Genomic DNA, 16,889 nt, shown 5'->3' on the forward strand with positions numbered 1-16,889 from the left:
ATATGACTGCTTTGCAATTTCACCTTTTAAAATGTATTTAAAGTCAACATTATAAAAAAAGGCTGTCTCAAAGTGCATTCTAGGTGGTAGCTCATTTAGTTTTAATGAGCACTCTTCCACCTAAAATAACAAGTTAAAGTAGGTTTTTATTTTTTAATTAGTTCTTTTCAGTTTTGTACTTCTCTTCCAAGAGCTGATATTTCATACAAAGTAAGAAGGAAGAAACTGATGCAGAGTTACATTACATTTATCCCACACCATTATCTGTTTCAGAGTCTGAGAGCTACTAAGTAAGACCTCAGAACATTTAATAGACACAGCAAATAAAATACCAAATGAGTCATTTTTCATACCTGTAACACCCAATTCAAGACTTAAAGCTACAGAAAACAGATTTTTAATGCCTGGGCTCTCAAGTACAGAACCATTTCTATAATAAATAATAAAATTTGAGCATCTCAGCCTCACCATGCTGTCAGCTCTATGGGACAGCATAAGATAACTCTACATCTTTACAGCTCCAAACCATTTTTTTTTGGTACTCCAACAGCAAGAAGAAAAGGGATACAAGTAAATTCCTAAGACATAACACATACTCAAGGGAATCTATCAGCTTCTTGGGATCCACAGGAGGTGGGTACACGACTTCCTCAATCTGTTTTCGGTTGCAGTATGCATAGGCTGTGGAAACGTGCATGAACACCTCCAGATTCTTCATTCTCTGTGCCAAGGACAGGAGCTGCTGTGTGGCAACCACATTTAACTGCACAGCATCTCTGTTGATTCAACAGAAATGTCATTAGCAGAAAGCAAGACAAAAACAAAGCAAAAAGAAATTCATTCCTAAATGACTCGGTGCTAAGCATATAAAGTATCTCAGAATTCTCCACCCTACCCCATAAAAGCAGTATGGAGACTGCTCTAATTTTCATCTTAGAATTAGAATACTTCTGAATGTTCAGGAGAATTCTCCTTGTACCCTTTTGTCACCAGCATCCTTTGATTTCCTCAATCTAAATCCCAATCACACGTTTTCCATGAAACATGAAGGAAATAATCCAACACAACACCAAGCTTCCAGAATATGAACTTCCAAGTTGAGTTAGCTGGAGACTGGCATCTACTTGTAGGATAGCAGAAAGCTCCATACAGGATGGAAGGAAGAGGAAAAAAGGCACACCACCAAGAACCACACTTCCAGTCCAGCTTCAGAGCTGCCCATTACTGTGTCTAAGGGCACCATAGCAGAGTAGGTGGATCTCTACAGTTCCCAGCAGGTAACAGCTTGCTGACCAACTCCTATGATTATTTTACAGATTAGATCTTCTCTCCACCCCACTGGTGCTGTAGGCACCAGTTTCCTTGTACACAGTGTACTACCAAGTTTCAAGAGCACAGCTAAACAACACTTCATCAGAAATGTTACATTAACAACAAAATCAGTATCCCCCAAACAATCACTGAGTTCCAGATTCACTTTATTACTGAAGTGGGGGACAGGAAAAGGGAGCATTATCCCAAAGCAATTAACATCAATGGTAACTAATTAGTTTGCTAACTCTCTTTCAACAAGTCAAAGGAGCTCATAATCTCAGCTGTGTGCACCACTTTTTCCACTTCTTGTTTCCATCTCTCTCCCTGTGCATTTACTTTTCCCAGTGCAAACCCCCATTATTAATAAGGGACTTTAAAAAGACAGGAGGACAAGCTGAGCTGTATTTCATCTCCTGGTTTTTTGTCAGATAAGAAAGCAAGCACCAGAACTGCCCACACACAACATTTCTCACAAAACTCTGTCCTCTGGAAATGTGCATTTCCTTTCTAACAAGGCAGGCCAAAGGAACAGTTTGCACTGCCCTTTATGAACCAGGAGAAAAACAAACATTACTAGGGAGCACAGTACATGCAGCTACAGCTTACTTGCAGCCTTTCTACCCATATTTGCAACATTGGGCAGACACCTGATTCAGCCCCTTTGAGCATTACTGGTTTACCAGAGCAGGGTAAGCAGAATTTTAGACTCACCTTAGTGTTTCATTGAATCTGACTGTAGCAGCACAATGAAATATGATATTAATGCATTCTATAAATTCTTCCTTGATTGGGTTACTAAGATCCAGTTCAGGCTGTGTAAGTTCACTCTCCACTACTATTATTTTTTCTTTGAAGTCTGGTTGCTCTTCTCTCAACCTGTCAAAAAGCTGTAAAAATAGCAGGACTATTACATTACAAAAACAACATTTCACTTAAATGAATAAAAATCATCCTTTGTCTATACCTCCTAATTTCTCAAGATCATCAGGAAGTTAGAATAGTGCATGAGCAATACCATAAGAACATGCTACAGACTTCTCATGAAGTAAACTGTATTTTTTCCAACATAAGAAAAGGGAACAATCTATTTACTTCCCAAGCTTGATAATAGCTATTCAAATTCTTATAAAAGTCATGCTGGATTTTAAGTTTGGAAATCTTGCATTAAGATCTACAAATTTCCAGTGATTTAAGAAATGCTGTCCTCAAATTATGCCAGTCTAGGAGAACTTCCAAGTTCATTATTTAAAACCAAAACCAAAACAAACAAACAAACAAACCCCCACACAACAAGAAATACTACATTAGAACATCTGATTTTTATCAAATTGGAGTTCATCAATTCCCCCTGAAAAAAAATCCCACCAAAATTTTATTTCATCAAGAATTCTCCTCATAAATAGCTGGGTTCTAACCAGGTGATTTAACACAAAGATCAAAACTCCTTACAGGATGACCTTAACTAATTTTAAACTACAAATTAAGTCACCTAAAGGTGCAGTTTCACAATACTTCAGGCAATGTAAGTTTATATTTCTACCACAGAGACTGATCCTTCTCCTAATTTCTTTATTTCTGTTGCTTTTCTGCCACTGGCAAGAATAAGAAGCCCTAGAGCTGTGTGAGCAGCTGCAGGTCCAGCTTTTTTTTTTTTGTTTTTTTTAAGATTTTCAGCCCAAACATGAGCTAATGCAGCTCACTGTGTGGCCACCTGAAGTGCTAATTCTGCAGTGAGAACATGGGACATCTCCACTTTTTGAGGCATTGACTGGACTTTGCAAACATGGAGCTTCACTTTATAGGACAAAGCTGCCAAAACAGCATTTAAAGCCTCTGCAACTCTTATGGGTACAGCAAACAGTTCTTACCTAAGGGCAGAAACTTTGAGTGATTTTGGAAAATAAGCCTGCTATGTTTTTGGTGGAGTGATGGCACTTTCCTCCAGGGAGCTGAAGCAACTGCCTGTTAACCATCCTGATGTGTGATATTGCATTGTAACAGAAAATCAGTACCATGGATGAGCTCTTACAGAGCCAGTTTTTATTTTTCATACATCCATCACATCTGTTATTCCCTTTTTCACATCCACAGGCATGCACCATTCCTACAAACCTCTCATAGCAATGACACCAGGACTAAGAAGAAAAAATACCTAGACTGCATGTAATACATATGGCAAATCAGCAGAGGAACTAGAAATGTGAAATGTGATAGATATCTATCACATTTTTTAATTTATTACCACATTCACCCATTTAGATTTCAAACTCTTCAGGAAACAGAGCATTCAAGCATCCATAGAACACTGAATGAGTACATTTAAATTGTGAACAATTACTGGCAGTGCCCTTGCAACTGGACAGATTAAGATAATAGATCCTGTTAAAATCTTCATAGACCTTTGGAAGAATCTTGATGCCATTAAAGCCATTTAAACAATGGATTTACAATTTTGTCTAATCATTTGATGAAGCCACAACAACCATCTGGCCCTATTCTACATCTCTGCATAGATGAGCAGCCCTATCCCTGCCTGTTCCTGCCTCAAGCAGAACCTGCTGCAGCAACAAGTGCTCACCAAGACTCAAATCACATCAGATTTTTATTATCTAAAAGGAGCTGGTACAGACTACAAGCAGACTTTGACTCAAATTTAAAAGCCTTTTACAACAGGTTTCCTAAAAGCCAGACTGAGCCTTACAGCAAAGCTTAAGTCAGTCCACACTAGTGCAACTTCTCTCCCTGCCCAAATACTCCCCACTTCTCTTTGGGTGACAGTGTATACAAAAAGTAGATTGAGACATTTTTCCTTTTTCATTCCAGACCTTAGTCTGGAGATCTTTTCCTTGTTTCAGGACAGTGACAAATTTGCATAAACCCTCCAGCTTTATGTGGAGAGAAGGTGCAACTGAATTTTAAGACAGAGACCCACTGTAACTCATTGTGTTGTGTTTTATGACATTGCACAAGACTGCAGGAGGATGCTTGTGAAAAATGAGCTACAGTTTTGACTGGTTACAGAAAATTATTAACTAGGGAACAGCAATCCTCATATCTGCTATAATCCCAGAGTCATAGAAATCCTTTGCCTTACTTTTAACAGCTCACCCCTAAGTGCATTCATAGTTCCTTATTGATCCCCCTTTAGCACCTTTTAAGAACACACTTTGTACCAACTACATTACATCTCAGTGAAAAAAATTAACTGCTGACACCTGTGTTTCATAAGAAAAAGGCCCAGACAGAAATAAACTCTGCTTTAGCAAAGCTCCTGCTAGAAATGTCTCCTCATCCTGTTCATCCTTCCCACCAGGAACAGGAAACTCTCTAAGGAGAAAGATGGGCAAGAGATGGATGATTTTACACTTAGTAAGAATGCCCAGCCTAGCTCACCAGAATTTCAAGGTAATGAATCTCTTCAGGGGCAAAGTATTTGACCCAGCATGCACAGAAAATCATTTAGAAAGCCACTTTGATAATTCCACAGCACAGACCTTCAGTGCCTTTCTAGCTGTCACAGGCTGACCAACAGAATCTGTAACAATCTTCTAAGCCAAACATTTCTGTTCCACTTACAAATCTAAGTTCCTGCTGAGATGACACATTCTTATTTACTGCTATCCAGTAGCACATTCCAGAAAAAAACAGAAGGCACAAGGTGAAAAGGTGACTTGTTTGAGATCTTAAAAAAGTCTCAATCCATCTTACAACTCCCAGTCCACTACCTCTTGTACTTGATTTTATACCCTCTTAACAAGCTCTAACACAGGTTTTTACTTCTCATTTCTTCATTATAGCTGAACATCCTCTTCCTGAATTAAACACAGGATAATTTTCTACTACTGGCTTTGCAAGAGACTAACAGCTTGAAGCAGATACAGAAGCACTGCCACGTCTTAGATTTTGTATTTCTGTTAGAACAAAAAAAAAAATTTTAACAGTATTTTGCTATAGACAAACTGAAGCTGTTCTCAAAATGAAATGGGAGCATCATAATGAAGGACAAAAATGAAAGTTGTGAGTGCATGACACATACCTTACAGCTGGTAATTTCTTCTATTCGTGCTTCAGCTGTCTGCTTTGCTTTTTTTCTTACCAGCACATACACTGCTTTCACTTTAGGACAGGATCTGAGCAGCTTTTCCAAAAGCACCTTTCCCACAAAGCCTGTAGCTCCTGTCAGGAGGATGTTTTTTCCTTCATAGTATTCAGGAATGGAAACCATTGTGACCTTTACAAAAGATAAAAACAACAAGTATGTTAAAGAACTAACAGAGTTCAGATTTACAGAAGATTGAATAATTACCTACCAATGAAACTGAACCAGAGAGAAGGTTGAGTTATTTGTTTGGAATGGAATCTGATGGTTTTACATTGATTACAAAAAACCCATACAGATCCACAGACAAGAGTTTTCCAACTTCTTCATCCATTAAATCATGTGGGAGGAAAAAAAAACAAAAACCAAACAACAAATTTGTTAAAATTCTCTACAAACTGAATTAGCCACAAATCCACCTCCTAATAAAATGAAGGGTAAGGGATTATTACTCAAATCCAGCACAAAGGTAGGAAGTGTTTTAGGCTTTGCTCCAGTTAGTAAGTTAACCTTGAGAACCATGATTCTTTCCCCTCCCTTCATCAACCTCTTGGAAATGATGTCACTCTTGCTAAGAGAAACTGAAATTCCTTCCAAGGACAAACATGCTATGTCTCACAATAAAGTGAGAACATGACCTTTAGGATCTCTAGGACTCCATCACCACCCAGAGCTGCCATTCTTTAAAGTCAGATACAGGAACATCTTTACTGTGACCATGTTGAAACCCTAAAACCTACAAGTTTTAAACTTCCTGTGCTGTCAGGCACTAATCCTCAGAGGGACACTATTTTTGACTTGAAGCCTTGGAGAAAGCATCCAAATTTAAGCAATAGAGTGAGAATCACTAATGTGTAGTTTAAATAGAAGTGTGCAATATCACATAATAAAGAGTTTTTAAAATATAGCAATAGGCATAAGACAAGACAGAAGTTAAAAAAAAAACCCAAACAAACAAACAAATAAAACAACAAAAAAAATTAGAATCTTTAAACATAGATGGTATGTTTCTTAGGCAAATAAGGATTACAACACTGAATACCTTAACAGGGTGAGATCCTTTCTTCACCTGCCACCCAAGAATAAAGGTGCAACTTCTAAATACACCCAGTTCTTTCAAGACAGCAAGATACTGCCAGCAGGGACATACAGGGAATGCACAGAATGTATGTTAGGAGTGAACAGCTAATTTGTCTTTTTTGCCTGAAAAGTAAATAAATATTTTTGGAACACAAATTTGTCAGATACCTGCCATATCAAAGCAACTGTGCCCTGTTTTTCATGTGCTCATATCTCAACAGTCCCTGAACAAGTTCCAAATGATTACTTGCTAGAAATGAGTTATTACCTGCACAAGTCCTGGTTTCACAAGTCTGGGTACCAAGTGCTACATCAGATATTCCAAATCCTTATTTGGACACCCTTCTTTGAGAAGTGAAGCATCTAACAACTGACAGTAGAACACAGCAGCAAGTTTAGAGCAGAACAAGCACAACTATTTCCACTGACCACAGTACATCACCCAGAATTGCTTCTTTGAAGGTCAAGAGGAAAAGTTATTTACATTAAACCACTTTCACCACACAGTTAAGAGACTCTGATGCAAATTTGAAAGCACACCTCCTGCCATAAAGCATGGAGTGCAAGACACAGCATGCTTATGAGTCATTTTCCCCTGTTCAATTATGATATGGGCCTGTTGTCCTTACTATGGCTCAGAGTCACAATTAATGCTCTTCAGGTATGTCTTCCCCATCCTTTTTGCTTTTCTGGTCTTTGTGTAGACCATTCAATTCCACTTTCCCCTAAAGATCTGCATGATTGCTCCCACATATGGGACAGGATTTCAGTTCCCTCAAAGAGGAAGGCAAAAACTCATGCAACCATTACTACAGCAATTTTGTCACTAAGATTTTACCATGGTTCCTACATAACCTTCTTACTAATTTACCTAACTAGCCATAATTTCTGGTTTTTACACCTTGAGACTCTGTGGGAGTATCTAATACTATCCATTCACCTGTCCATCCTAAAAGAAAGGTTTAATCCTGTTTCTGGCACAATGCAGCAAACCTGCTCACATGGGCAGAGTCTTTGGCCATGTCCACACAGGAACCTTGGACAACACCCAGTACATGGCTATGGTCCAACCTTCAAACCTTCTTAAACCTAAAGCCATGAAAAGTTATGCTGCCAGTGGAAATACCTGGGTTGCTGTAATCCAGCTTTTTAAGTGACTGCAAAATCCAATAATATATAGGTTCGTGAGGTGTAAAGAAAACTTGAACAAAACAGATTGAACTTTCCTGCCTCAGTCCTTTCTGATCATATTCCTTTGTGTAAGAGGCTGAAATGAGAACACCAGACCTACAAAATATCAACATCCAGTGCTATGATGAAATGGGTTCAATTAAAAAAACAGGAACATCCATAAATACTCACATTCACACCTGGGAGGCAGCAACACTTATATGCTTGCAGCCTAATATTTTATCTTTTTTTTTTTTTTTTTTTTTAAGGATTGAGAAATGTTTCCTTTAAGAAACTCTCAATCCCATTTCTCTTTATCCTGTTCTCCAACAACCAAACTTTGATAAACCTTATTCATAGGAACTTTCCACACTGAGATTGTCTTCTACTTCCATTACTCTGGAAGATTCAAGCTAGAAAACATAATTGGTGACTTTTGCAGAAGTACACATTGCTGTCAACATTACAGCAACAAACACAGGGATTGTGCCTAAAAGCACCAAACTGGATTGAAAGGGTAAAAACCATGTATGGAATCTAGGTGTGAATGCTCAGAGTCTGAAACCAGCACCCTATGCTTTGCTCTGTTAGAAAGAAAGGTTATCTCAAGCACAGGGAAAGGAAAGAATGTTCCCATTCTCCACCTACCTACCTTTCCCTGCCTTCTCCAAGAATGCAACTCCACATGCCAGTTAGCACAGCACTGCTGGCAACTCCTCATCTCAACTCACAAGGGTCTTACCTCACAGCTATCACATATTACTTCCTAAAGTTCTTTGTGGCAGCAGATTACTGAAGAATCACAGAATTGTTAGGGTTGGAAGAACTATTTTATAATTCTGGTTTTTTAAATAGAACTATCAAGAAATACCTGCAGATGCTATCAGAAATTTAGTTTGGTCTCTAACACATAAGCTGGTGCAGGTGCAAAAAAAACCCCAAAACTACCTTGCAAGGTACCACAGCAAAACCCAATTTAACATTTTAAGGCTGTTAAGTGTCAGCAATCACTTTATCTATCTGTTTTAGAGTACATCTTGTATGTTTACAATAGCTGTTAACCAGAAATCTATATTGTCCCAGTCCATAGTTTTCCAATCATCTGTTAACAGCTACCACTTCTAACACAGAGAACTCCCACCAAACACAAAATTGTCTAATGCACACTGTGGAATATCCAAAACCCTGTATCATGGACACTTCTTTGAGATAATAAGCAAAAACCAGTCTGGAATAAAGAAATGTGAAAGAGCTCTATAAAGAATTCTCACTCTAGACAGAAATTACCAAAATTCCCACATGAGCCATGGAATAAACAGCCTTTGCTAGAGAAATCTTAAATGAAGCTGCTACAGAGCAACTTCTGCAGGGATCCTTCCCAATCCACAGCTTCAGGGCCAAGCCCACAGTGGCACCTTGTAGATATGCTTGTGTCAAAGGTGCTGTCCCCTGATAAACCAAGAGTTCATAAGCACTTCAGGAACAAAAAGAAAAACCACCACCAGACCAACACTCCAGGATCCTAGCCAACATTCCCCATCTTGTAAAAAATTCTCATGTCCAAGGCTGAGCAAGTGCTATTATGGAGCAAACAACAGCAGCTCTGTTTGCCTCCAGAGCTACTGCAGCAATATTTAACTCAGCTTCAGAGGGCTCTGACTCTCAAAACAAGGACAATTCTGTTTTTAACAGGAAAATGATCAGTTCCCAGATTTGTCCAAACACAGATCAAGATGCTTAAAGATGTGTTTTCCAAGTGCCAGGAAAGCCTGCTGCAACTCCACTGAATATTTAAATGCTAAATCCAGCAACTAGAGAGCGTGCATGTGTGTCCTTGCTAGAGATTAAATGCTGTGTCTTCTAGTTTATCACTGACAAACATTAGGTCAACAGTATGCTCCCTCCAAATTCAATCCTATCAAGATTATGGCTCACAGGAAATAGAAAATGTTCATTTCCCAACCCCTCAAACATCAGCAACGAGCCACAAAGTTCTGCAAAAACAACTGCACAACAAATCAATTTCCCCTTTTCTTCTGACAGTTTGAACCCAGCAGTAGCAGGAGTAAAAAGCAGAAAAATAAGGTGGTAGGAGCATTTTGTTTATGTATATTCAGAAGACGAAATTCACCCAGACAAATCTGAGTGCACCAAGTATTGTGATGTTTAAACATCACAAACACACCCCAGTGCATCTACACCAGACAAAAATCATTACAGAAGTCCTTCATATGGAGCTCCAATTGCCACATTTCAAGTCAAAAAACAAACAAACAAACAAAAAATCTCTGGGAACTGGAGAAATTGGGAGACTCAGGCAACAAAGGAAGTAATATTTAACTCATCCAAACAAGGTTACTGCCAGAAAGACAAGTCTGGGTCATGTCATATCACATCACCACGTCTGGTTTCCTCTGTGCCTTGTTCCACACGAGTAAATCAATGAATGCTATCAGCAGAATGCCCACATTTTCAAGCACCACAAGGGCCAGTGACCTACCCTATGTGGCCAATACCTGGCCAGCATATCTCCAAAGGATACAGTCTGTTTGGCTTTGTGGTCCAAGGTCAGAACCATTGGGAAACCTTATCAGTGAAAGATACTGCTTTCAAAGATGAGTAGAGACTGTAAGCTGCTTTGGGTGCAAGTTAACCTTAAAGCACACCTGTTCCAAACTTCCCAATCGTGTGGGAAAATTGGGATTCTTCCCTCCAACTAGCAGAAAGACAGGCTCATCCATGTTTTAGATTTCACCAGCATTCTTATCTACTCTCTGCAAGTGCAGTTTCTTTACTAGCTGTAAGCCTGTAAAACACCTCCAGGAGCTGGAAAACACACTGGCAGGCTTGGAAGCTAATTAGAACAATTAAGTTTTGAAGAATTGTCAAAATGGGCTCACTAATCCAATATCTGACAGCCAGTCTTTGGCTTGGCCCTCCTGGTAATATGCCAGACCTCAAGTGTCTCATTACACATTTTGCACCCAATAATGGACATAGATTCAGGGTAATACTGAGTTCTCTACACAACAAACACAACAAAACTAAATCAATCTGAAGGATCAGGCCCAAGTCACAACTGCAGCCAAAATAATGGATAAATGCCACCAGAAGACCCAAAACAAAGATTATGGCAAACTTGGGGTTGACACTCAGTGAATTAAGAGAATTTCTGAAAAATAACAAGGCATTTCAAACTAGTTGTAGACTATAAAGAAACTTCCCAACTACCAATGAAAAGATTTGTCCTCTTTAAATCATTTATCTAATGAAACACAATACCAGTTCGAGCAACCAAGCTAGTTAGGTCAAAGTTTACATGGCTGAGTGTATAGCTCTATGTACAAAAATAAAGCAGACTTGCTTTTCAAACAGTTCTCCTCACTATTCTTAACCACTGAAATCTGCTAGGTACTGAGAGCTTGCCCTAGAGTGTGTGCTCCTCAAGCTCCATTCCTCCTGGATATATCACTGCCTCTGGCAGCACAGGCATTCAAGGTAAGGAACATTATTAAAATGATTTAGGTGAGACTTAGCTAATAGTCCATATGATCTATTTAACAGCACTACAGCACATTAATACCAAAATATTGATTGACACCAGATATGGAAGTAGCTCTGTCACTTCCTTTTAGATGACAGTGACAAACCCCAAGCACAGCACTCACTCAATTGCTTTGGGAAGATGGTGAATTGGGACCCATGGCCAGCAATAACTTACCAGCAGAATTCAGCCCAACTCACCAATACTCCACCAGAGACCCTTGTGAAATAAGCTACTCTGAAGGGAGGGCTGTGCTCGCAATCACAGAGTACTTACCCTCCTTTAATCCCTTAGTCTCATGGAACAGAACCTGCTTTCAGTGTGGGCACTGCTGAGTTGATCTCAGCAGAACTCTGTCATCAGAGCTCTTCAATCCATGTGGTTACACAGATATTTCTTAAGCATGTGCTCACACACCTCACTTCAGCCAAAGTTCTGGTTTTACCACAAAGTTCCACTTATTTCTGTTTCTCCTCAGAGGGATTCTGCACCAGATGACTTTGTAATTACTTCTCAGTAAGTAATCTGCTCACAAAGTACACACTAGGGAAGTCCCTAGCTTTGCTGCAACTGTGTTTCTTTTACAGACAGTTCCTCCTCTGAAAATGATTTCAAACAAAGTAGAAGGTTTTTACTGTCCCTTTATAATTAGGTTATAAGTTGACGTTTTACTAAATCGTTACTGTTTGAGCTTAGTCATCAAGTGCACACTGAAGGAAAAAGGAAAAAAAAAAAAAAAAGAGAGTCTCTTTTGGTACAGTCAAACTCATTTCTCAAAATTGCACAAAAGGCATGGATCAGGTCAGAAATTAAGCTATTCCAGGAAAGCATATCCCACATAAGAACATTTACTGTACTTCACCTCCAGTTCACATAAAATATGTTTAACACACATGCAGGGAGGTTTTAACCAAGTTCTAGGAAATCAAAAGGCAGGCAGATTCAAGATTAGTTGAATAAAAGCTTAGTTCCAGATAGTTTTATCTAATTTAACTGGAAATATGCATTAGAAATCTCACTTGCACTTTTGGTTATGAAAGGATTACAAGATAAAGCCTCACTGTTTATCAGGGTAGTTGCATAAATCATGGCTCTTACTTTGCATAAATCATTACTCCTGAATTAACCCTGAAAGGAGAACAGAAGCTGTCTGAAGGACACAATGAGCAGAGCAGCACCACTCAGTTCTGACTCTCCATCACTCCATTGTTATTCACTGCCTCAGGAAAACAGGCCAAAGGCATCACTCCAGCCTCCTCCCGAGCCTGCTGATATCCAGCCCTGGTTATCACCAGGGAAAGCAGCAGGATTATTGCTCCAGTTCCTCCCGTGATACTGTCATTTTGCTGGGAGGGGAAAGCCAAAAATCGAGTAAATTGAATGGTGTGTGTTCACCCACCCCCTTCAAGTGCTCATCAGTTTGTCAAGTTTCAGTGATAAGAGACAAATCTTGGTAGTTAAAACCCAGATTCACCTTTTTCATCTTGATCAGACAAGAAAAGGAAAGCTACCCAAAAACTGCACTGCTATTATGTTCTGCTCAAACTCATTATTCACAAAGCAATTACAACTGGAATACTTAATCAAGAACAATAAGCCCAGCTCTTATTCCTCTCATATTTTTAATTACATAGAAGGTTTGAATCACATTTTACAATAGACATTACACATGGATTTGAAGTCTTAAACAAAAGTCCATTCCCACAACTTTCTTATCTTTAAAAGTGACTCAAACAGATACTCAAAGCAAGTTGTACCAAGAGACAGCCTACCTGTCTTCCAAACAGGATGCTGGCAGCCTCCTGCTCAGGAGAAGAGCTATTTACTCAGCAGGAGGGCCGATACTGATGGTGTGCAGGCTGCTGAAAGCTCCAATCTTAACTCCTATTTATGCTAATGAACGTCTTCTTCGGATCTATCAATTACACCTCTTGCACAAGGAGCTCTATACATTTACAAACATGGGGTTGAAACAAGGCAGGGAAAGGCGTGAGGCAGTGTGCACACACGGACACCAACAGCAACACCTGCTCAAAGCACAGCCTTTGTCACCTCACTACAATTCCTGGGCTGGAGACACCCAGAAGGCAAACATAAAAAAAACAGTAATACCTAGTTTATTCAGGATTTGTTACTAGAGTTTCAGTTTCCAAACCGTGCAAGTGTAGAGGCCGAACAAAGCAGGGCTGGAAGGCTGATTACTGCAAGGCTTGGAATCAGCAATAGGGAGAAACACCATGGATGTGCACGATGCTTAACCATGCCAGTCACCCAAAGTTTACACAATGCAATCTTCCACACCACCTACCAAAGCAGCCAAGCACCATTTTTTGCTGATATTGACTGCTTTTCAGAATTTTTAGCTTGCCACTCAGCACCTCTGCTTCCTGCAGACAACTAACAAGCAAACTACACCGAACATTCTCAAGCAGGGAATATTTTGTGAGAAAAACCCAAACACTCTCAATTTGTGGCTGAAGAAGCCAACCAAGCCTGCAGTCACTGCGACAATTCATGTCTCCAACAACACCCAGGACCTTCTCGGGCACTCACTTAAACCTTCCAAATGGCTGCATAAGCATTTTGGTTTGTTGTGTATCCTCTTCCAAGCACCGGAAACAACAACCCCTGTGAGGAACTGGGAGCTCCTCCAAGAGCAAGAACTCAGGAACAGGACGATGACACAGAACTCTTCACTTTGTAGCAGTCAGAAAGAGATTGAGTTTGACCTTTCAGGAGGTGGTATGGATGGATACAGTTTTGCTTCGATGTTAAATTTTATCGACAAGTATCAGCTGCTATAGATGACTAGATAGGCTGGGTTATTCTGGAAGAAAACAATTTATCAAGTCCAAAACCTGCAGCCACACTTAATTTAGAACAACCCCCTCAATGTGCTTTCATTATAAAATTGTGTCTAGTAAAGCTTCACCATACCTACAGTCCAGCAATAAAGTTAGAGATCTACATTTGTGATTACTTTATAGCTCTGCAACAGGTAGAGGTAAAAAAAACCCCATAAAAACATAACCCCTAAAATTAACCTTTCCTATCCATCTATAGGTTTTTCATGGGGAAATGGCTGGATTTTAAGGCATTTATATGTGAGTGGAGGGTGAAAACAGGGTAGAGAAACTGAAGGGTGATGATCCCAGAAACCTACCCTATACCTAGTGCAAAATTTCCAAACTGCTGAAATAATGGAATTGCAGTTAAGAAGCACAGACACGATACACAAACTGGGCAAGTCGGGGATCAAGAAATTCTAGCCTGCTGCAGTACAGATGGATGTCACAGATACTAAAACTCCTACATGCTCCACTTCTTAATTATTACCGGAAGAGTTATTAAAACATTAAAAAAAAAAAAAAAAGTTTCAGTTGCTAAAGCCTTGAATTAGGTTAAATGCAATTAAAGGTTCCTATTTTCATGGGATTCAAGCTGGTTTCGATTACAAGCTCGCTACCTACCACGGTATCCCTGCAAGCGGCCACGCTTTAAACTTCAGCGGGCAAGTGTTTTGGCGGACCCGCGAGGACGGCGAGCCTGTCCCCGGGGCACAGCGGAGAGAGGGAGGGGGAAAGGAGGGAAGGAGGGAAGGAGGGAAGGAGGGAAGGAGGGAAGGAGGGAAGGAGGGAAGGAGGGAAGGAGGGAAGGAGGGAAGGAGGGAAGGAGGGAAGGAGGGAAGGCTCTCCCGCCGCTGATGGAGCGCTCCCGCACGGACCGGGGGCTGCGGGCGCGGCCCAGCCCCGCTCTCCTCCTCGGAGCGCCGCAGAGCCCGTGGCCTTCCTTCCCCGCCAGCCCGTTCCGAGCGCGGGGCCGGGCCCGCCCGCGGGAGGGATGGATGGATGGATGGCGGTACCCGGGCCCGGGCCCTGCTCTCGGCCTCGCCCACGCTCCCCGCTCCGCCGAGCATCGACCGCGGCCGCCGCGCTCCGCCGGCCCGGCCGCCACCGCGGCGCCCTCCGCGCTGCCCTCCCCGAGCCCCCGTGCCGGAGCGCGGCGGCGGTACCTGGTGCGGGCCGTGCCCGGCCCCGCCGTGCCCGCCCGGCGCTCGCCGCCCCGAGGGTCCCGCAGCGCTCGGCCCCCGCACCGCCGCTCCCGTTGGCCGCCGCGCGCGGGGAGACGCGCGCCCATTGGCCGCCCGCGCCGCCGCTCGCGGCACGGGGGAGGCGCGGATTGGCGGGCGGGCGGCGGCCACGCCCCCCTGCACCCCCCGGCGGCGCGCGGGGAGACGCGCGCTCCTTCCCGCCCCCCCCCGCGCACGCGGACAGACAGACACTGACAGACACACGGACACTGGCAGACCGACGGACAGAGACACAGAGACACTGACAGACACACAGAGACACGGACAGACACTGACAGACACACGGACACTGGCAGACCGACGGACAGAGACACAGAGACACTGACAGACACTGACAGACACACGGACAGACAGACAGACACACGGGCACTGGCAGACCAACGGACAGAGACACAGAGACACGGACAGACACTGACAGACACACGGACAGAGACACAGAGACACGGACAGACACACAGAGACACGGACAGACACTGACAGACACACGGGCACTGGCAGACCGACGGACAGAGACACAGAGACACTGACAGACACTGACAGACACACGGACAGACACTGACAGACACACGGACAGACAGACAGACACACGGGCACTGGCAGACCAACGGACAGAGACACAGAGACACGGACAGACACTGACAGACACACGGACAGAGACACAGAGACACGGACAGACACTGACAGACACACGGACACTGGCAGACCGACGGACAGAGACACAGAGACACTGACAGACACTGACAGACACACGGACAGACACTGACAGACACACGGACACTGGCAGACCGACGGACAGAGACACAGAGACACGGACAGACACTGACAGACACACGGACAGACACTGACAGACACACGGACACTGGCAGACCGACGGACAGAGACACAGAGACACTGACAGACACTGACAGACACACGGACACTGGCAGACCGACGGACAGAGACACAGAGACACTGACAGACACTGACAGACACTGATACACACGTATCACACACACGTCACACACAGACAGACACACGGACACTGGCAGACCGACGGACAGAGGTAGAAACACACGGACAGAGACACAGAGACACGGACAGACACTGACAGACACACGGACAGAGACACAGAGACACGGACAGACATGACAAACACATATTACACACACACATCACACACAGACAGACACACAGACACTGACACGCACATATACACACATCATACACAGAGACACAGACAGATACACAGACACAGACACTGACAGACATATATTGCACACACACACACATCACACACATCACACAGACATTGTCACACACACACAGACACACTGAGACACTGAGAGCCACTGAGACACAGACATACATCACACACAGACACACAGACAGACAGACACACAGATAATACACACACAGAGACACAGACACCAACATGCACACGTTACACAGACACACAGAGGCACTGAGACACACAGACACTGACATTTTACACAGACACGCACACACAATCACACACACCACACAGACACTGACACTGACACACAGACACAGAGACACTGACTAACAGACATTGACACAGACACAGACACACAGAGACAGTGACAGACACTGAC

At 42.4% G+C, this 16,889-nt stretch overlaps 1 protein-coding gene across 3 annotated transcripts in view; it reads right to left on the reverse strand.

The window, feature by feature from the left end:
- The window catches only part of FAR1 (fatty acyl-CoA reductase 1), a 31,656-nt gene extending 16,292 nt beyond the window's left edge, over positions 1-15,364 (reverse strand). The window contains exons 1-4 of one of the 3 annotated variants that reach the window (XM_079310164.1): positions 15,220-15,364; positions 5,351-5,545; positions 2,026-2,201; positions 597-776 (exon numbers count right to left, since the gene is read on the reverse strand). In XM_079310164.1, coding sequence (XP_079166290.1) covers positions 597-776; positions 2,026-2,201; positions 5,351-5,539 — 545 coding nt within the window. In that variant the 5' untranslated portion in view covers positions 5,540-5,545; positions 15,220-15,364. Of the gene's footprint in view, positions 1-596; positions 777-2,025; positions 2,202-5,350; positions 5,546-6,761; positions 6,782-15,219 lie in introns of those variants that run through there. The other 2 variants (XM_079310165.1, XM_079310163.1) reach the window with 2 other exon arrangements.
- Between the last annotated feature and the right edge of the window lie 1,525 nt (positions 15,365-16,889).

The sequence above is a fragment of the Erithacus rubecula genome, assembly GCF_903797595.1.
Source record: "Erithacus rubecula genome assembly, chromosome: 6".
Classification (NCBI taxonomy): domain Eukaryota; kingdom Metazoa; phylum Chordata; class Aves; order Passeriformes; family Muscicapidae; genus Erithacus; species Erithacus rubecula.